This window comes from Hyperolius riggenbachi, chromosome 2, assembly GCF_040937935.1.
Source record: "Hyperolius riggenbachi isolate aHypRig1 chromosome 2, aHypRig1.pri, whole genome shotgun sequence".
NCBI classification, from domain to species: domain Eukaryota; kingdom Metazoa; phylum Chordata; class Amphibia; order Anura; family Hyperoliidae; genus Hyperolius; species Hyperolius riggenbachi.
The window spans coordinates 349428555-349451630 of record NC_090647.1 but is presented as its reverse complement, the minus strand read 5'-3'; the positions used below and the strand labels follow the sequence as shown (position 1 = coordinate 349451630).

The window sequence follows — 23076 nt, the reverse complement described above, 5'->3', positions numbered from 1 at the left end:
CTAGCTCTCTCGCCTTGCAGCGCTGGGTCCCTGGTTCGAATCCCAGCCAGGGCACTATCTGCAAAGAGTTTGTATGTTCTCTCCGTGTCTGCGTGGGTTTTCTCCGGGCACTCCGGTTTCCTCCCACATTCCAAAAACATACGGATAAGTTAATTGGCTCCCCCTAAAATTGGCCCTAGACTATAGTACTTACACTACATAATATAGATATATGGCAATGGTAGGGATTAGATTGTGAGCTCCTTTGAGGGACAGTTAGTGACAAGATATATATATATATATATATATATATATATATATATATATATATATATATATACACTGTACAGCGCTGCGTAATATGTCGGCGCTATATAAATACTAAATAATAATAATAATAATGTCCATTCATAAAGACTGTGTATAAACTGGTTTCTAGCACCATTTAGTGGCAGAAAGTTAAATTACAGTTTATTTAAAAACCAAAAATAAAATTGCTTATTTTAAAACTATAGGAGAAAGTGTATTTTTTTTGTATTTACCTATAATATGCATAGAAAAAGTAATTACTGAAAACAAGTATCGCCCACGAAAAGCTTAATTTGTGGCAGACAAAAAAAATAAAATAGATCATTTACGTTTGAGGAGTAGTGATTAAGCTATTGGCGAATGAATGGGAGGAGCGCTGACGGGGGAAAATTGCTTCCGCCTGAAGGTGAAAACACTTGCGGCTAAAGTGGACCTGAACTCAGAACTTCCTCTCTGCTCTAAAGATAAGCAACAACATAACCTGCAGGCTGTGTGCACACACAGCAGAAACGCAAGCGTAAAATGCTGCGTTTTTGCCGCTAATGGAAGTCTATGGGGCGCAGGAAAAACGCATATGCGTTTTCAAACCAGCGCTTTCAAAAATGCTGGTTTTGTTGCATATTCATAAAAAAAAACCGCACATAATGAAAGTCAATGGAAACGCAATGGTATGAGTTTTTCCTCAAAAATAATTTTTTATGCTGTGTTTATGCTTCCTGTCGTCTTCCTAGCGATTTGCATAAATGGAAATTATAAGAATGCACGAAAAACGCATACAAAACGCACACATTGACAAAACATTACATAAAACGCATCTTTTCACGTTAGGTTGTGTGTGCACACAGCCTTAAAGAAACAAACATTTGTTACAGCCCACAGAACTCCTGCAATAAAGCTGCAGTGTTTCCCCTCCCTGCTTTCATGGAAGCAGGGAAAGGGTTAACATCCTGTGTTTACAAATTAGCCTAGGCTGCCGAGATTCCTGTGCAGACAGCTGAGAGCTCAAATTTGATCACTTGCACCTGAGACAGCCTATACACTAAACACAAGCAAAGTGGATTAACCACTTCCCCTCCCCCGGGACAGTAACAACCTCCCTGCAAAATGCCATCTCTATGTGCAGGGACGTAGGTACTATGTCCCTCCCCGCTGCACATTCCTGCTAGCCCCACCATGCTTGTTACCGTCGATCGGTAGCCGCTAGATCAATGAATGGGAATGCAGTTTCCAATAATTGATCTAAGTCCCCGTGTGAATGACCGCAGCAGCCTATTGAACGGCTCACTCATTCACAAAGACTGTACACGCATCACTTCCTGTATGCCGTTAATACTACGCATGAGAAAGTGAGCAGCGAGGACATCTTGTGGCCAAAAAGTAAAATCACATCTATTTTTCAATAAAGGACATGTTTTAACCTTATTTTTACATGTAAAATTGACCCCTGACCTCCCACACTACCCCATTAGCTACATTTTTTTAAATTAAAAAATAAAAATGTACAAATAAAAAAAAATACATAGTTACCTTAGGGACTGAACTTTTTTAATATGTATGTAAAGGGGGTATATTACTATTACTTTATAAATTATGGGCTTGTAATTAGGGATGGATGCAAAACTGAAAAAAAATGCACCTTTATTTCCAAATAAAATATTGGCACCATACATTGTACTAGGGAAAAATTTTAAACTTTGCAATAACCCGGGACAAATGGGCAAATAAAATGAGTGGTTTTTAATGGTAGCATGTATTTTAAAACTATAATGGCAGAAAACTGAGCAATACATTTCTTTTTTTATTTTATAATTCCCGTTAAAACGCAGTTAGAATAAAAATAATTCTTAGCAAAAAGTACCCCCAAAGAAAGCCTAATTAGTGGCAAAAAAAACAAGATCTAGATGGTTTTGTTGTAATAAGAAGTAATAAAGTTATAGGCAAATGAATGGAAGGCGTGCTGACAGGTGAAAATTGCTCTGGTTTTTTTTTTCAAGCGGAAAAACCCGTCGAGTTGAAGTGGTTAAATTAATATGGGTTGTGGTTGTGTATACATACCTGGGGCTTCCTCCAGGCTGATCGCCCCCCCCTCGCCATCCACCTGCGCTGACTGAAGCCTTAGCAATTCCCCCAGAAAGTCCTTCAGCTAGACCAGCCATGTGCTCCCCGTTGAGCTCCCATAGCCAGGAGTGTTCTGCACCAGGCCACACATGCAAATCATATTCCAGACCAAAGGGGCGAATCGTGGAGGATCCAAGCGGAGCAGGACTACGGCGAGTGTGCGATCAGCCAGGAGGAAGCCCCAAGTATGCATAATTGTCTCTCCAACCATCTCAGATTACCTTTAATTCCCAACTCCCTTGGGTTGTTCAGGAATTCTTTTTTTAAGTGAGATACATCAGAAAAAAAATTCGATCAGAGTAATTTGAAAATACTGAACATGGTATCGGAGGAAAAAAAAAAAAATTGTAGAAGCAGAGGATGTTTTTCATTGGCCTCAATTCACTAAACTTATCTCCTGTCTTTAATAACTCTTCTAGAGTTGTTACCATGGTGATAAGGCATGTAGTATTCAGGAAACATTTTACCTCAGGCAAACCAAAAGTTAACTCTTCTGTCTTTAAATTAACTCTCCAATCCTTAAAATAACTCCAGAGTTAAAGACAAGCTGTTAATTAGCTGCATGTGAAAATAACTACAGAGGAGGTAAATTAACTACAGAGGAGGTAAATGAACTACAGGAGAGGTAACTTAAGGAATGAAGAGGTAAGATAACTCTCTCACGTGTGGAGGTAAGTTTTCTCTTGCCTTATCTCTAGCATGATCTTAGTGAATTGAGGCCAAAGTGTCCCACCACCTAGAAAAAGAGAGCATATTCGCCAAAGGCAATAATGCATTCCCCAACACACCTAGCACAAAAAGCCTGCAATAAAAACTAATCCTCATATGTCCCATCTAGGACAGAAGAAAAAAAAAAAAAAAAAAAAAAAGAAGCTCTTACCTCCAGATGCAGGTTCTTCTTTTTTGGCTTTTTTCACTGGTTTTTCCTCAGGCTCATCACTGAAACACAAATTAAAATATACAAATTATTCCAAATGTAGAGGTATTATACAAGGCTACAACTACAGCTGTATAAAGGTCCTTTTTCCACTACCCTGTTATTTGCGATTGGATTACGATTGCAAAACGCAAGGTTTATTAAATTAATGGAAACTGCAGCAGCAATTTTCATTAGTGTGACCCGATTTTGGTCTAAGCGCAACCGACGTTTTGCCGCGTTTTGGATGCAACTAAGCTCTACTATACTGAGTACAGTAGCTCAATCGCATGGTGGAATCTGAAACGCGATTGCAATCGCATTTCATAGTGGAAAAGAGCCCTAAAAGCTACGTAGCCCATTAAATAACTGAAATATCCTTACTCATAGAGACACCATTACAGAACTCAGCAGTGGTAATAAGCAGCTAAGTACATTTGCTAATCAGCGATTGATCGTGGTGACACGAGTACAGCCCTGTTAATCAGAATGATCCCACCTATAAAGCAGGGCTGTGGAGTCGGTATAAAAATCCACCGACCCAGACTCCTCAGGCTAGGATTCCACCAACTGAGACTCCTAATTTGCATATTACAATCTTGTTGATTGAAAGCATGTAACATCAAATGCATCTCTTAACTGCCAACGCTTAAGGATTTTAAGACAACTGAAGTGAGAGGGATATGGAGGCTGCCATATTTATTCCCTTTTAAACAATACCAGTTACATGGATATCAGACGGATCTTCTGCCTCTAATACTTTTAGTCAGACTAAAATTAGTCCTTGGTAAGAGTACTTGTAGAAGACAGGAACAAAACATGTATCAGGCCCTAGGCAATGTAACTGTGGGTACATGTAAGAATGATGTGCAGGTACTCTGCAGGAGAATGAGGAGATTCCTCTATTACACATTCTTCAGGTACAATCTGAACCAGGTTTATGGGAGATGGACAACACCTCTGTTCAATGTGCACAACCTCAGTGGATTCCCTGCAGCGTCTGTGGGGAGTGCATATGTAGAGTATAGTACTACTGTGTAACTAAGTAAACCAGAGACAGATGAAATTAAAGTTGTATACATACCTGGGGGCTTCCTTCAGCCCCCTTCAGGCTAATCAGTCCCTTGCTGTGCTCCTCCACCACCTGGATCTTCTGCTAGGAGTCCAGGTACTTGAGCCAGTCGGGCGTAATGTGCCTGCACACACTCCGCTGCCGGGAGCATACTACACCTGCGCAGCACTATTGTGTAGGTGCAGAACACTCCTGGCTGTGGGAGCGGCACACAGCCGGACTGTTACTGACTAGCTGAATTACCGGAACTCGTAGCAGAAGATGCAGGTGGCGGAGGAGGACAGTGAGGGACCGATTAGCCTCAAGGGGGCTAAAGGAAGCCCCAGGTACGTATAAAACTTTTCTTTTCATCCGTCTCAGGTACCCGTCTCAGGTACCCTTTAATTCGTAGTCATCAAACCAAATTTTAACAACATATCAAATGATTTGATTTCGTTAGCAAAAGGAGTGCATAATTTTGCATAAACCAGCATCAATGCAGAATTATTTCCATCTCATTGACCATCTCTATTAGTGACACGGCTACACATCAGGCTTTATTCTTACAGCATAGATGTTATATAGTATATATGTTACGGCCAGAACCCGAAGTTTGCTGCTCTGCGGCCAATGTGAGAAATGGAATGATTTCTGTAACATTAATGTATCTTCTGGCCGTCTCGCTGCGGCCAAATTTATCACAACTTAGTTAATTTAACAAAATGAAGCCAGCGGCAATGTAACAGATGAAGCTGCCGGCTTTTGCTCTGCCATTCTCTCCTCCCCCCGCCTCTCTCCTATGGGCAGCCGGCGGGGACATGTGTGTCCCCCCAGAGTCGTTCGTCGCGGCAGGGAATCCTGCCGTTCTTGCAGAGCGGGTGCTGGCAGAAGCAATGTCTGCAGCCTCCCCGCTCTGCTTCCCTGCCGCGACGAATGACTCAGGGACACGCGTGTCCCCGCCGGCTGCCCATAGGAGAGAGAGCCAGAGCAAAAGCTGGTGGCTTCATCTGCTACATTGCCGTCGGCTTCATTTCAATAATTTACTTGTGATAAATTTGGCCGCAGCGTGACGGCCAGAAAATGCATTAATGTTACAGAAATCATTCCATTTTTCACATTGGCCGCAGCGCAGCGGCCACTTCGCACATTGGCCGTCCAGAACCCGAAGTGGCCAGCCAGAACACGAAGTGGCCAAACTTCGGGTTCTGGCCGTAACATATATAAGATTCCTGTGTACACATCATATACACAGTCACAATCAGATGTGTGTGTGTGTATATATATATATATATATATTTATATATATATATATATATATATACACACACACACATCTGATTGTGACTGTGTATATGATGTGTACACAGGAATCTTATATATGTTACGGCCAGAACCCGAAGTTTGGCCACTTCGTGTTCTGGCTGGCCACTTCGGGTTCTGGACGGCCAATGTGCGAAGTGGCCGCTGCGCTGCGGCCAATGTGAAAAATGGAATGATTGTGTGCAGCAGTGTATATATATATATGACTAAAAATACAGGGACTGCTTTATTGAAGCAGCACTACTAACTATTTTTTTATTAGTTTATTTCATTTTTGTGAACTAAACAGAGCTATAAATGCATATATAAATTTATGATGACTTATCTAATAAATAAAACATTTGATCATATTTTCTATTTTAAATCACAGTTTACATAACAATTTTTTCCCCGACTCCAGGTACCCAAAAATTGCTCCGACCCCTCAACCCTGCTAGAAAGCAGTGTGCTGCCAATGGGGAGGAGTTTTCACACTGCTGCACACAATCAGAATTGGTCTGTGAGTGGAGTTGCTGGTGCACAAGCCAGTGCTCTCTAGACACTTACCGTAGCTCCCATCTTGCTTTGCAGAGCAGCAACAGCACACTTGACACCATTGTAGCAAATCCAGGAGCCATTGTAGCCCAACTAATGGTAGGAACCCACTAGGGCGTTTTAGGCAATGGTTTGGGATCACCAGCAATTCCAAAAATACTTTTCCAATGAAAGTGAGTGGAGGAGAACCCATTAGTGTGATTGCGATTAGGGGAAATCACAGTGGCAGGACATTCAACATTTTCAGCATTCAATGCAAAGTATATAAGCGCTGCATAAATCGCTTATAAAAGCGATTATGACGCTGTTTAATAAAACTTTATTATACTTACCGGGTCTCTGTATTTCCTGATTCCATCCGTAGCCCTGTCCCCTAAAGGAAGAGGTCACAGGCACTTCTCTGATTGGTCATAGAGAAGCACCTATGACCTCATCCATTAGGGGCAGGGCTACAGACAGAAATGTCGCCTGGTCAGTATAATAAAGTTTTTTTTTTTTTTTTTTAGTTAAAAACCACAACGAGGTCTCATTTGCTAATTAAAATGAACACAAAACAACATGTGTTTGAGTTTAATAACACCAGAGGAGTGAGTTACAGTAACAAGCACTTCCGCCCAGCTTTATTGGGCCCTTTATTTCAGACTTGTATTAGGATTATATTGGTCAACGAGATGCCAACTTTGTATCATCTGCAAAATATGTTGGACAATTACCCTTTCAACTAATTGCTCAAAATCAAATTGAAAGTTACAATGATCAGGCATGTTGGGGCTACAGATCAGCTGTAAATTTAACGGACACCTGAAGGGAGAGGGATATGGAGGCTGCCATATTTATTTCCTTTTAAACAATACCAGTTGCCTGACAGTCCTGCTGATATACTGTATTTGGCTGCAGTAGTATCTGAATACCACCAGAAGCAAGCATGCAGCTAATCTTGTCAGATTTGACAATATCAGAAACACCTGATCTGCTGCATGCTTGTTCAGGGTCTATCGCTTAAAGTATTAGAGGCAGAGGATCATCAGGATAGCCAGGCAACTTCTATTGTTTAAAAAGAAAAAAATGGCAGCCTCCATATGCTTGTTACAGTTTTCCTTTATATCAAAAGAGAATACTGATCCATATAAGTAATCAGTCTTTCCAATGGTAGACTTCTCATCCAGCTTTTGGTCAGCCTGGGGCCTCCGTACTGTCAACACAATGCACAGAACAGGAAAATTCAGATCTCTTTCAGCATGTTGTGCAGCATCCTCTTAATCTGTTACCTGAACAAAGCTACATACTATTTACCAGGCAACAAGACCGGGTCTCAATTTTTGCTCCAAAAGATGAGCTGAGGCTTATTTTTAGGGAATGTCCTTTTCTATGAACAGTCTTTTTAAAGCAGAATAAAATGTAGACACTTTATTCAAACACAGTCGGTGTCCAGACAGCCTACATGTAAAAAGATTACTTTGCAAAAGCGTGCAGACCCTTTACCAAGAAAAAAAAAAAAAAATAAGGGCTGCTACATGGATGAAATCTTACATCTGGTTTCAGCTGTTCTCTTTTGCATTACACTGGCATCCTCTAGAAGAAGACACACTAGGGCTTAATATCGTGGTCACAAGGTCCTTTTTCTAGGGAGAAAAGTGCTATAAAAAAGTTGGGTAATACTGCAGCTGCTATTGTAATACTTTTGTGCAGCTCAGTGCCTCGTAGCCCCTTCTCTCTCCACATAGGAGAACCAGGTATTTTTTGCTTACCTGTCTTCCTGTGAATTTTTCCCAGATCGCCTTTTCTCCTTAGTTTCTCTTGTTGAAGATCGAGATTTCTTGGGTGGAGCAGAAACTTTTCCATAGTCTTCATCTACAATGGAAAAAAAAGTTAAAATATTAAAACACATTTTTTCATACCGTAAGAATTAGTTAAGCATTTGAAAATGAGACATTCGATAGAATATTTTATTTTGCTTTAAAGTGGACCAGAGACGAAACTGATAAAAGCATTTATACTTACCTGAGACTTCCTTCAGCCCCCTTCAGGACGTTTGCTCCCTCCCAGTCTTCCCGGGCCGCTCCAATTGTCTGCTGGCTGGCCCGGTCTTTTCTTCCAGTCAGCTCAGTCATGCTGTACTGCACGTGTGCAGCCTGGCTGCTCGCCCATCGGTGACGGGGGTGCTCTGCATCTGCTCAGTGCAACTCTCCAGGCAACGGGAGTGCGATGGTCCATGCATGTGCAGTACAGCACGACTGCGCCGAATGGCAGAAGATAACAGACCAGACAGCAAACTATCAGAGCAAGGGAGCCAACGGCCTAAAGAGGGCTGAAAGAAGCTCCAGGTTAAGTATAAATGCTTTATCAATTTTGTCTCAAGGGGTATTCTGCGTCATGGTGACTCTCTAAACATCAAGGTTTCCTGCAAATTACTGCAGTGGTTTGTTAATGTCCTTTATACCAAACACCTTAAGGCTGGATGCACACAGCAGAAATGCTAGCGTTGCGTAAAATGCTGCATTTTATGCAGCAATGTTAGGCAATGGGATGCAGAAAAAGATGCGTTGAACTGCGATTTACAGTATGTGTTTAGCGAACACTGGTTTTGGATGGGTGCCAAAACGCACATACTGAAAGTCTATGGTGACGCATATGCATAGCATTTTAATGCGTTTTGTTTTTGTTTTTAATAAAGATTTTTGTTGTGTTAAAAGGGAACCTGAAGTGAGTTAAATTAAAAAAAAAAAAAAAAAAAAAAAAAAAAAAAAAAGACACACATGACGTAGCTGCAAATGATTACATACTAACCTCACCGTCTGTTCCTCTCAGAAGCTCGCCATTTTCTTCTTACAGTGATCCCTTCCAGTTCGGAGAATGTTTTGTCAGAACTGAAATATACCAGTTGCTGTCAGTTATAGATCAGCAGCTGTCAGTTATAACTGAATGTGCAAGGTAATGTCCATGTTTCCCTATGGCGCAAGGGGCCGATATTACAGTTTAACAAAGCGCTGAGCAGGAAGCTGTTATGGGGTAATGGCCATTTTTTAAATGGAGGAAGGAGGATTCCATTGATCACAATGGACAAATGGGATAAAGGAGAGGAGAAAGATTGAGCAGTAGACTATACGGGAAGTATGACCTGTATTTTGACATTTTATTTTCAGTTCAGGTTCTCTTTAAAAGCTTCCTGTTTTTGTGATTTGCATAAATGTAAATATAAACGCATATGCGCTTTACATATGCGAACCGCAAACGTATTAATACGCACGAAAAACACATCTGCGTTAAATCGTAAACACATCAAAAATGCATTACAAAATTGCACATGCACCTGCATAAAATGCTCCTGTTTCACGCTAGGGCATATGTGAACCCAGCCTCAGAAGTTTTTATATCCATTTCCCTGGCTCACACCTGCGCAGTGCAGTAGGCACGATCAGGCTCAGCTAATTCCCCTAGAGCGGAAAGCTGCCACTGTGCATGCACGGCACGCAGTGAAGTCAAATGGACTGGATCTTCTCTGCTGAGGAGATCGGGGAAGCCTCTTTAGGATTGAGAAGGCTTCCCCCCCCCTGAGGCAAGTACCCCAGGGACACTTTCGGCTACAGAGTCAACTTTATATTGATATGTGCTTGATTTGGCCACTCCCACCAGCACCTGCCTTTGGCCATATAAGGTCTCTGCAGGGATGAGTATATCTGTGTTTCTGGACGTTAACCGCTGCTTCCAGGACACAAAGTTGCAGATTTTCTGCATCTATGCCATTCAGGGCTGTGGGGTCAGAGTCAAAGCAATTTTTGGATACCTGGAGTCAGAGTCAGATGATTTTTGTACTGACTCCAATGCCCTGATGCCATTACAGATCATTTGTAATTAATGGTATGAGTGTCAGACTGTTGCTACCTTGTTGAATTGGTAGGTGTATGAAATGTAAGCTCTTTTCATGTAAAAGGTTAAAGGGGAACTTCAGCCTAAACTAACATACTGTCATTAAGTTACATTAGTTATGTTAATTAGAATAGATGGGTAATATAATTTTTTACCCACCCTGTTTTAAAAGAACAGGCAAATGTGTGATTCATGGGGGCTGCCATCTTTGTCATGGGGGCAGCCATCTTTGTGGTTGAAAGGAGGTGACAAGGAGCAGGAGACACAGTTCCAACTGTCCTGTGTCCTGATAACCCCTCCCAGCTGCACACGCTAGGCTTCAAATGTCAAAAAAAAAAAAAAAAAAAAAAAAAAACCTCACCAAAACAGCAGAACGAGAGCAACATCATCAGAAATCCCATCATGCTTTGCACAGCATCAGGGGAAAAAAGCCCGGGCAGTTTTCTTCTGTGCAGCTAAAAATGAGGCTTGGATAAGAGAAACAAAGTTCTGATGCTGTGAAACTTAAAAAAAACACCAGGCATTTTCAGTGCTGCTGAGTCGATTTTTAGTCCGGAGGTTCACTTTAAGAACTTACAAGTATGCACCCAATAGGGGTATGATGCCAAAAATGTCTACTTGCATGCTAGGTGGTTTTGGTTAGTGTAGGGACCTGTTCCAAAGAGGAAACCTGAAACGTTCGGTGAGCTGGCGTGATGTAATATACTGTAGTGCTTTGTTAACTATTGTCCTCCATGCCCAACACCTTTAGAAGTTTGTATATGTGTTTCTATGATTGCATGTGATTTGTTAGTACAATGAGTTAATATTGATGAATCTCTCTCTCTCTCTCTATATATAGATATATATATAGATATATATAGAGATATATATAGAGATATAGAGATATATAGAGATATATAGATAGATATATATAGAGATATAGATATATAGATATAGAGATAGAGATATATAGAGAGAGAGAGAGAGAGCGCGAGAGAGTAGCTGGAAGAAAGATGGCAGTTGCTACTGCCTTTCCAACGAGAGAGAGGGAGATAGATGCAGTAGCTGGAGGAAAGATGGCAGTTGCTACTGGCTTTCCAACCAGCCATTGTTGCTACCCTGTAAATCATACATGTCAAACTCCGGCTCGTGTGCCAAATTTGGCCCTCAGGTGTTTTCTTCACTTTGCATTATAATTGACCCACCCTAGTCCACCAGAAAAGCTATACTGGAGGTGATGCCCTGGATCACCAAGAATGGCATACGGGGGAGGGAGGGGGAAAGCACTAGACAAGAGAACTGTATATGGGAGGTGGGGGGTAACAAGACACTAGGGCGCTGTATAGGGGGAAGGAGGACCAGTAAACACCAGGGCCTATAGTTTTCTCCTGGGTGAAATTTTCACAACTGGTCATAAAATGGCTTTTAAGCCACCAGCAAGCAAGAAAATACTCAAAATACATTTGATAATACTTTTTCAACAACTTTTTGGTACTTTTTCAATTGTAAAGTGCTGAAAAGTTAGTTTAAAAGGAGGTTGAAAAATTATCTCCTAGGAGAAAACTGAGAAAAAGTGAATTGCATATGGCCCCAGGTGTCACTAGACAACAGGAATCTGTACATGGGGGAAAGAGGCGTAAAACACCAGGGAACTCTATAAAGGGATGGAAGGGAATTATTAGGAACTTTGTAAGGTGCCCTGGTGTCTAATAGCCACTAGACATTGAGATTGGTCCACGATTTGGTCACAGTGTTCAATGTCGGCCCACTTTGTATGTGAGTTTTACACACCTGCTGTACATAAATGAACACAAAACAGGAGTACAAAGGGTTTGCATTGTTGGTCACGTGGTACATCCATATAATTCTGTGAACAGGTTGAGAGTCTCATTGCTAGTATTGTTGACTTGCAGCGCTGAGCCCCTACACAGAATTTGTATGTTCTACCTGTGTCTGCGTGGGTTTCCTCCAGGCACTCAAATTTCCTCCCCCACATCCCAAAAACATACAAGTTAGTTAATTGGCTTCCCCTAAAAATTGTCCCTTGACTAATACAGAGACATAGGACTATAGTAGGGATTACACTGAGCCCCTCAGAGGAACAGTTTAAGTGTACCACAGCTGACAAATTAAAAAGATTTTTTTACATACCTGGGGCTTTCTCCAGCCCCATCCGCTCCGATCGCCCCCACCCGCTACTTCAGGAACCAGGTCCCCGCACTTCCGTCACTCGGAGCCAGTCTAACGTAAGAAGTGCGCTGTTTGCATATCTCTCCAGCAGATATGTAGAGGGCGCACTTCTCCGTAGCTGGCCATGACTGACGTCAGTGGCGGGACCCGGTTCCCGAAGCTGCAGGCAGTGGAGGACAGCGGCGTGGGGGCGATCGGAGCGGATGGGGCTGGAGGAAGCCCCAGGTATGTATAAAATCTTTTTAATTTGTCAGCTCTCTTTGAGACAAACTGGTACACATGACAGATGGGGAAGACACAATATAAATACTAAAAAATAATAATAATAATAATAATAATAATAATAATAATAATAATAATAAGTCTGAACAGAAGTCTTATAGGATAAAAACACCCTTAGCACATTTCTATGCTGCATTCTAAAAAGTAGAATTCCATCACTAGAAAAAAAACATACCATCAGAATCTTGGAATTGTGAGTAATCAACCACTTTTCTGTTCCTGTAAAACCGAAAAATGACAGTCATTGCATGCACTGAACATATTAATTGATCATTACAAAAACACACACTTGAGGAACATTAGAGACCATTAAAACAACTGTCACAATTCCACTGAACGCATCTACTGTATATTCTGGCATATAAGACTACTTTTTAACCCAGGAAAATCTTTTCAGAGGGTCGTCTTATATGCCAGGTGCTGAAACTTTCGAGCTGGACTGGAGAATCTACGGTTGCCGCATATGCTGGGGGGGTAGCTCAAAAACATCCACACCCCCACCGTATGCAGCGACCATATGAAAACAGCCAGGGCGGTGCGGTACAGGTATGATCTAGCGACGGGAGGGGAGAGTGCAGCAGCCGGGCAGGTGGGCTAGGGAGGGTTTATACATACTTTATCGTCATAGGCAGCCGGCGGTAGAGGCTTCCTTCTTCCGTGTCATGTGACTAGTCACATGACGCGCTGTGTAGTCACAGCAAAAGAAGAGGAAGCCTATGAAGATAAGTTATGCATTTGTTGAGTGAGAACGGATCACGGACTGAGCCATCCGGATCCGGTGAAGTGAAGACCGGATCCGCTGCTGCATTCCACGGCACGGGTCACGTGGTCTCGCTGACGTCAATAGGATTGCGCAGTACCGTCCTATTGATGTCAGCGAGACCACGTGACCCGCGCCGTGGAACGCAGCAGCAGTCGACCCGGAACCCGACCTGGCGAGGTCAGCTTTGCCAGCACAGGAGACCAGGAGCCACTGGAGCTGCGGCGAGGGCACAGGACGGCTGCAAGAGGCTGGAGGAAGCCCCAGGTAAGTGGATCTTTTTATTTACTTTACCTTTAAATAAAAACCATTTTTGTTACAGCTGATAAAAATCCTGCAATAAATATGCAGTGCATCTACTTCCAATGAAGCAGACATACTGTTAACATCCTGGGCTTTCAAATTAGCCTCTCTGCTATGGCAGTCAGCTGACAGAGCTGAGGGATCAAATTACAACTTGTGATTAGTAGCAGATGAGGGGGAATTAGACAGGCCAAACTCAAAACATACTGGGTGCATTTCTCTAAGTATTCCTTCTGCCCCGTGCAGGACTTCAGGTCCACTTTAACTGGTGAGACATATTCATCCTTTGCAAGCTGTTACACGGTTATTGCATGCAAATCCCTGTATATTGAGCACTGTGCATTTGAATCTACATTAGACACTGGGCTCGCTCATTGAAGCACTGAAAATAAAAATACTCAATTAAGATATAGTGCAATAGTGTACTGTATGTGCTTGAGTGACAATTTCTGATATAGTAAACTTCTTAAAACCGTAAACTGCTTTGCCAGATCCCTTGGAGTTTACTATAAAGGAATTAAACAGTGCATTTTATCATTAACCTCGATGGCGGTATACCTAAGTCAGGCTTGCGGCGCGTGCATACGCTGGATTCCTGTAAACGACGGGTCGTCAGACTGCGGGGTGGCCGTTCTGCTGACAGTTTGTCAGTGTGTACAGTCTGTCGCCAGGCTGATTTTGACAGATCCGCAGAGTGGCGTGTGTACGCACTTTTGGGGTGGAAATACAAAAAGCAACCAGGAGCAGTAATTCGGAGCCTGACGTGGGGTAGCAGCTGGGAGGGTTGTGGAGAGCCTTATGCGCAGCATGAGTTTTAACTCCCCTCCCCTGGGATACAGACGCTGGCAGTCATTCTCCTTCCTGTCTTCAAAGACTGCATCCCTCTGGTGAGATTGCCATCTGACATGACAGTGATCTCGCTAAAGGCCACCCAGAGGACGGAGAGAATTGCAGTGTTGGATCCCAGGAAGGTGAGTACCATAAGTGCAGGGGCTGCCACGGGTCTCTCGTGGTGTGATTTTTTTTTCCTGAATTGAGGGCTTATTCACAATATAAGCATTTGCTTTTTTTTTTTAAGCACTTGCGATTTTGCAAATTATATTAAAAAGCGCTCGCATAATGATTTCTTATGTTCACATGTAAACGTTTCGATTTTATTGAAAATGCAAACGAGCTACATGTACCATTTTCTTAACGCTTTGGCTCAATGGAAGATATAGGGGGAAATTGCAAAGCGCTTCAAAAACGCTATGTATAGTGATTTTCCGAGCGCTTTTATGAATACATTGTATTTATTAATGTCCGAGTTAAAGAGTTCACTTCCTGACTGATGTGAGGTAGTGAAAAAAAAATCCTGGCTAAGCTAAAGTGCTTATAAAAGCACTTTTCTAAGAGAAAAGCGGTGTAAAAATCAGTATAAAATTGCTCAGCACTTGCGATTTAATGTGAACAAGGCTTTAGGACAGTGATGGCTAACCTTGGCACTCCAGCTGTGACAAAACTACAAATCCCATCATGCCTTTGCCTCCCTGAGTTATGCTTAGAGCTGTCAGAGTATTGCAATGCCTCATGGGACTTGTAGTTCCACCACAGCTGGAGTGCCAAGGTTAGCCATCACTGCTTAGGGTCTAAAAGCATGCTTAACCACTTTACCCCCGCCCGTACGAATTTCTCAGTCCCTTTTTCCACCCTCTCACCCCCAAGGACGGAGAAATCCGTACTTTCCGCGCTCTAGCGCGCACTCCCGCTCGTAAACACGCCGCCGATCAATGAACGGGAAAATCCATTCCCGTTCGTTGATCTAAGCCCCGCAATGATCCGCTGCTTGTCCGATAAGCAGCACGATCATTGTGAAGAAAAAAAAAAAAAAAAACACACATTACCAGCCTCCTAGTACTTCCTCCAAGCGTCCGGAAGGACGCTTGGAGGTGGCATTAAAGACACACTGAAGCGAAAAAAAAATTATGATATAATGAATTGGTTGTGTACTATGAATAATTTCTAGAAGATTAGCAGCAAAGAAAACATTCTCATACTTTTATTTTCAGGTATAGTGTTTTTCCTAACATTGCATTATTCTATAATATGTGCAGATTACACAACACTCAGCATTCAAAATGAGTCTTTCAGAGCAGTCTGAAGTAATGACCTCTCCTCTAGCAGAGAAAAACAGTTCACAGTTCACTTACAGTTGAGATAATAAAAGTCAGATAACAGCCCTCTCCACCGACTAACTTAGTCGGAGAGCTTAATGGCTTGTTTGCATAGAGATAACAACTGGAGTTTCTCAACTCTTCCTGTACTGGAAACAATTAGACTGATGTATCTGATCTTAATGTTTTATTTCTTAGCTGTACTACACATACAAATCATAATATAAATTTTTTTCCCGCTTCAGTGTCTCTTTAAACAAAAAGTTACTGTTGCCATCTTGTGGCCAAATAGTAAAACTACACCCTAAAGCATTCTTTCACATTCAAATACATTACTTATACATAAAAAAATTAATTACCTCCCACACTCCCCATTTTTTTTGTAATTAAAAAAAATTAAAAAATTTACAATTAAAAAAAATTCATAAATAGTTACCTTAGGGACTTAACTTTTTAAATATTTATGTCAGGAGGGTACAACACTGTTACTTTATAAACTATGGGCTTGTAATTAGGGATGGATGCAAAACTGAAAAAAAAATGCACCTTTATTTCCAAATAAAATATTAGCGCCAAACATTGTGATAGGGACATAATTTAAACGGTTTTATAACAGGGACAAATAGGACATTTCATGGGTTTTAATTACAGTAGCATGCATTATTTAAAGAGACACTGAAGCGAAAAAATGTTTATGATATTATGATTTGTATGTGTAGCACAGCTAAGAAATAAAACATTAAAGGGGAACTGAAGAGAGAGGTATATGGAGGCTGTCATGTTTATTTCCTTTTAGACAATACCAGTTGCCTGGCAGCCCTGCTGATCCTCTGCCTCTAATACTATTAGCCATAGCCCCTGAACAAGCATGCAGCAGATCAGGTGTTTCAGTGGTTCAGACTTATAAGTCTGATCTGACAAGACTAGCTGCATGCTTGTTTCTGGTTTTAATCAGATACTACTGCAGAGAAATAGACCAACAGGGCTGCCAGGCAACTGGTATTGATTAAAAGGAAATAAACAGGACAGCCTCCATATACCTCTCTCTTCAGTTCCCCTTTAAGATCAGATACATCAGTGTAATTGTTTCCAGTACAGGAAGAGTTAAGAAACTCCAGTTCTCTCTATGCAAAAAAGCCATTAATCTCTACGACTTTCAAAGTCGTGGAGAGGGCTGTCTTCTGACTTATTATCTCAACTGTAAGTGAACAGTTTTCTTTTTATCTGCCAGAGGAGAGGTCATTAGTTCACAGAGTGCTCTGAAAGAATCATTTTGAATGCAGAGTGTTGTGTAATCTGCACATATTAGAGAATGATGCAATGTTAGAAAACACACTATATACCTGAAAATAAAAATATGAGAATATTTTCTTTGCTGATAATCTTCTAGTAATTATTCATAGTACACAACCAATTCATTATATCATATTTTTTTTTCGCTTCAGTGTCTCTTTAAAAACTATAATGGCCGAAAACTGAAAAATAATGAATTTTTTCCCACATTTTTCCTATTTTCCCATTAAAACATATTTAGAATAAAATAATTCTTGGCATAATGTCCCACCTAACCACTTAAGCCCAACTGGACGAGATTTCTCGTCCAGTTGGGCTGCGCCCCCGTGCGCGCCCCCGCTGCTGCCAGTTAGCCCACCGATCAGTGAAAGGGATTATAAATCCCTTTCGCTGATCGGACCCCCCCGGAGAAAAGCCGACAGCGTCTCTTCAGACGCTGCAGCTTTTCTGGGCTCCTTTCTTCTGCCTGGGAGCGAGATCGATCGCTCCCAGGACTTTTTGATTCTGGCCATCTTGTGGCCAAATAGCAAATTGCACCTAAAAAGAAAAAATTTTTACAAATAAACATATAAATATATTAAAAAAAAACCCTGTTTACCTCCCACACCAAAAAATACCCACATACAAGTTTAAAGTAAAAAAAAAATAAAAAATTACAATAATAAAAAAAAAAAAAAACATAAATAGTTACCTAAGGGTCTGAACTTTTTAAATATGCATGTCAAAGGAGTATATCAATATGATTTAATAAATTATGGGCTTCTAAACAGTGATGGACGCAAAACGGAAAAAATGCACCTTTATTTCCAAATAAAATATTGTCGCCATACATTGTGATAGGGACATAATTTTAATGGTGAAATACCCGGGGCATATGGGCAAATACAATACGTGAGTTTTAATTATGGAGGCATGTATCATTTTAAAACTATAATGGCTGAAAACTGAGAAATAATGAATTTTTTCCATTTTTTTCTTATTCTTCCTGTTAAAATGCATTTACAGTAAAGTGGCTCTTAGCAAAATATACCACCCACAGAAAGCCTAATTGGTGGCGGAAAAAACAAGATATAGATCAATTAATTGTGATGAGTAGTGATAAAGTTATTGGCAAATGAATGGGGGGTGAAAGTTGCTCGGATGTAAAAAAATTTCAACCCTTCGGGCTTAAGTGGCTAAAGAAAGCCCAATTGGTGGCAGAAAAAAAAACAAGATATAGTTCAATTGTGATAAGTAATGATAAAGTTATAGATGAATGAATGGAAGGAGCGCTGAAAGGTAAAAATTGCTCTGGTGCTCAAGGGGTAAAACCCCTCAGTTGTGAGAAAAAAACAAAATGAAAAAAAAAACCTGTGCATCGCTTTTACTCTTGAAATAGAAATCTTGAAATAACCCACCAGGGAGATTACCAATTTTTGATCTTTTTAGTCTTTTGGAGGTGTGTTTGCTGGATTTTGCAAAAAACATTTTTTGTTGTATACAGTCCTGGCCAAAAGTTTTGAGACTGTCAAAACCGGTTTTCACAAAGTTTGCTGCTAAACTGCTTTTAGATCTTGGTTTCAGTTGTTTATGTGATGTACTGAAATATGATTAAAAGCACTTCATACGTTTCAAAGGCTTTTATTGACAATTACATGAGATCTATGCAAAGAGTCAGTATTTGCAGTGTTGGCCCTTCTTTTTCAGAACCTCCACAATTCGACTGGGCATGCTCTCAACTTCTGGGCCAAATCCTGACTGATAGCAACCCATTCTTTCATAATCACTTCTTTGAGTTTCTCAGAATTAGTTGGTTTTTTGTTTGTTCACCCGCCTCTTGAGGAATGACCACAAGTTCTCAATCGGATTAAGATCTGGGGAGTTTCCAGGCCATGGACCCAAAATTTCAACCACTTATCACTTTTGCCTTATAACCGAGTGCTCCATCGTGCTGGAAAATTCATTGTTTTTCACCAAACTGTTGTTGGATTGTTGGAAGAAGTTGCTGTTGGAGGGTGTTTTGGTACCATTCTTTATTCATGGCAGTGTTTTTTGGCAAAATTGTGAGTGCGCCCACTCCTTTGGATAAGAAGCAACCCCACACATGAATGGTCTCAGGATGCTTTACTGTTGGCATGACAGGACTGATGGTAGCGCTCACCTTTTCTTCTGACAAGCCTTTTTCCACATGCCCCAAACAATCGGAAGGGGCCTCATCGGAGAATATGACTTTGCCCCAGTCCGCAGCAGTCCATTCACCATACTTTCTGCAGAAGATCAATCTGTCCCTCATGTTTTTTTGGGAGAGAAGTGGCTTCTTTGCTGCCCTTCTTGACACCAGGCTATCTTACAAAAGTCTTCGCCTCACTGTGTGTGCAGATGCACTCACACCTGCCTGCTGCCATGCCTGAGCAACCTCTGCACTGGTTGCACTCAAATCCCGCAGCTGAATCCTCTTTAGGAGACGATCCTGGCGCTTGCTGGACTTTCTTGGACGCCCGAAGCCTTCTTAACCTCCTTGGCAGTTCATTTTTTTAGCCAAGGTGGCTGTATTACACTTTTTTTGTAATTTTTTTTTTGTTTCATGTAGCTACCAGAGTGGTAGCTACATGAAACGCCACTAGAGGGTGCATGTGTCCCTCTAGTCCGATCGCCACCGGCAACAACAGCAAACAGGAGTTTGCGTATAGAACGTGATCTCCTGTTTGGCTTCTGTTGCCATGGCGACGATCGGAATGACGTCATGGAGTCCTGACGTCAGTCGCACCCGATCCAGCCCTTTTGCGCTGCCTGGGAGTGATTGTTCCGGGCTGCGCAGGGCTCTGGCGTGGGACTCTTCCGCCGCTGCGTGCGGCCGATTGCCGCGCAGCGGCGCCGATCAAGCTGTACGCGTGGCTAGCAAACTGCTAGCTGCGCGTACAGCACTTTACAGAATTTAAATCGCCCCACCAGGGGCTGAGATAGTCTCCGAGGCGGCTTACCCCGTGTCCAGCACGGGGTTACTGCTAAGGAGGTTAACAAGAATTGAAGTTCTTGATGATCCTATAAATTGTAGATTTAGGTGCAATCTAAGTGGCCACAATATCCTTGTCTGTGAAGCGATTTTTATGCAACGCAATGATGGCTACACGCATTTCTTTGCGGTCACCATGGTTAATGTAAGATCAATGATTTCAAGCATCACCCTCCTTTTAACATGTTAACCCTCCTGGCGGTTTGCTAAAAAAAAAAAAAAAAAAAAAAAAAAAAAAAAAAAAAAAAAAATCGCCAGGGGGCAGCAAATTTTTTTTTATTTTTTTTTTCATGTAGCGAGACAAAGTCTCGCTACATGATAGCCGCTGCTCAGCGGCATCCGCCCAGCCCCTCCGATCGCCTCCGGCGATCAGGAGATCCCGTTCAAAGAACGGGATCTCCTGGAGGGCTTCCCCCGTCGTCAAAGGGGATTCCTATCCACCCCATAGAGCTGCCTGGCACTGATTGGCCAGGCAGCGCACGGGGTCTGGGGGGGGGGGGGGGGGCGGGGGGCGGCTGCGGCGCGACGGATCGGCGGCGATCGGGCACTGCACGCAGCTAGCAAAGTGCTAGCTGCGTGCAGCAAAAAAAAAAAATTATGCAAATCGGCCCAGCGGGGCCTGAGCGGTGCCTTCCGGCGGCATAGCCCGAGCTCAGCTCGGGCTTACCGCCAGGAAGGTTAAGTCTGCCACTCTAACCCAATCAGCCTGACAATGATCTCCAGCCTTGTGCTCATCAACATTCTCACCTGAGTTAACAAGACGATTACTGAAATTATCTCAGCAGGTCCTTTAACCAGCCTGGCGTTCTATTAAGATCGCCAGGCTGGCGACCGGACGTTTTTTTTTAATTAAAAAAAAACTAAAAACTATTGCATGCAGCCAACTAAAAGTTGGCTGCATGAAAGCCCACTAGAAGGCGTACTGTTGCGTACGCGATGAGCAGCCTTTCTTGTTTTCCTTTCCTCATAGCCATGGCGACGAGCGGAGTGACGTCATGGACGTCAGCCGACGTCCTGACGTCAGCTGCCTCCGAACCAGCCCTTAGCGCTGGCCGGAACTGTTTGGTCCGGCTGCGCTGGGCTCGGGCGGCTGGGGGGGCCCTCTTGCACCTTTTTATTTGATAAAAATCAGCCCAGCAGGGCCTGAGCGGCAGCCTCCGGCGGTAATGGACGAGCTGAGCTCGTCCATACCGCCAGGCTGGTTAATGACAGCAATGAAATGCAGTGGAAAGGGTTTTTTTTTAGGGGGGGGGGGGGGGGGGATTTAGTTAATTTTCATGGCAAAGAAGGACTATGCAATTCATCTGAACACTCTTCATAACATTCTGGAGTATATGCAAATTGCTATTATAAAAACTTACCCGTATTTTGGGAACTATAAGACACTCCGGACTATAAGACGCACCTAGTTTTAGAGGGCAAAAACCAGGAAAAAAAACTTAATCTAGGTGCATCCATGATCCAGGAGTGTCTTATAGACCCCCAAGATGTCTCTAAGTTACACTACCCAACTATGCTTACCTCTGCTGCCCCCACCAATTCCACTAACCCCTGATGCCCCCCTCACCCAGCTTCATTACACTACACAAGCCCCTGCTTCCCTCCCCCCAACCTAGCTACACTAACCACTGCAATTAAATTAAGGTCTCACCCATCATGATGAGGCTGCAGCAGCGTGATCCTGTGCAGTATAGCAACAGCCGCTGAAATGATCTATAGTGTCTGTGTCCATCTTGTGCCTGTAGCATCAGCAGCATGAAAAGTGTTAATAGCTCCCCAGACGCATAGCAGCAGCCGCTGCAATGATCGGCAATGTCCATCTTCTATCCAGCTTGCCCCATTCTCACCTGCCCTCAGGATCCTCTGTTCACATCGCCAGCCGCATGGGACTTCGAAGTCTTCAGGAGCCGAATCCTCCCGAAGACAGACGGCTCCATACTGCGCACGCGCGAGTGCGTCAGAGGGCGCTCACGCATACGCAGTACGGAGCGGCTCGTCTTCGGGAGCCTGAGTGCTCCCGAAACCTCCCTTCGGCGGCGGAAGTGGCAGTATTTGACCGAACTAGTCGAAGACTGCTACGGGGGATCCTGAGCGGGACCGTGCACCGGGAGAGGAGAGCCATTAGGACTCAGAGCCTTCCCTCTCCTTAGGTAAGTATCTAACTTGTTTTTATAGGTCGGGTAACATTGACTTTAAAGACCTGGAGTGCCAAAAACCAGGAATGAGCTGACGAATGCAACGGAACAGAAACAGGGGCTTTATACATGCAGGCAGTGGTAAGGGATTAACTCACCCTTGTAGCCGCCTTTGCCCACTGTGCTCTGGTATTTCCTCCTCCATAGCTGGAAGGAACTACTTAAGTGATAAAATGCGATGTGGAGCACAGTGGCCTAAGGCGGTGACAAAGGCGAGTCAACACCCCCATATTTTCCTACACATGTGGAATGGAGTTTTAGCAATTGTAAACGCATACCTACCAGGTCCCGAGTGCGCTCTTCTCCTTACCATTCCAACTACAAGTTGCTGAATTGTCCCTCCTCCCCCCACCCTCCCTACAAAAACAGATGCATTGCTCTATGGCAAACTAGAAAAGGGGAAGGCCGGCCATAAAAGCACCATTCAGGACTAATATATAAACCAGTAGGTAATAAATTCATCTTTATTAACAATCTAATATATAAAAACCCAAAAACAACCACAAAGTAAGTCTGGGGTCCCAAATACAATAATTGGATAATACACCTGCACTAATAATAATGCATATATATATATATATATATATATATATATATATATATATATATATATATATATATATATATATCTCAATGGTGCAAGATGTAAACAAGAAGTATATATGTATCTATTGGGTGAAAAACACCCACTGCCTCTACTGAGATCAACAATGTATCAAGCAAGGAAAATAGAGTAAACCCTATGGTCCATAGATAAATGCTAGGATAATAAGATATAAATATACAATATATATGTAATTGCTCTATGGCAGGAAGAGCCATCTGATAAGCA

General features: G+C 42.5%; 1 protein-coding gene across 1 annotated transcript in view; it reads right to left on the bottom strand.

Annotated features, from left to right (window-relative positions):
- NUCKS1 (nuclear casein kinase and cyclin dependent kinase substrate 1) overlaps positions 1 to 23076 on the bottom strand; it is a 51017-nt gene that overhangs the window by 19979 nt on the left and 7962 nt on the right. Inside the window, exons 2-4 of the mRNA XM_068269555.1 lie at positions 12724 to 12767; positions 7976 to 8078; positions 3287 to 3345 (exon numbers count right to left, since the gene is read on the bottom strand). Of these exons, the coding sequence (XP_068125656.1) occupies positions 3287 to 3345; positions 7976 to 8078; positions 12724 to 12767 (206 nt within the window). The remainder of the gene's footprint in view (positions 1 to 3286; positions 3346 to 7975; positions 8079 to 12723; positions 12768 to 23076) is intronic.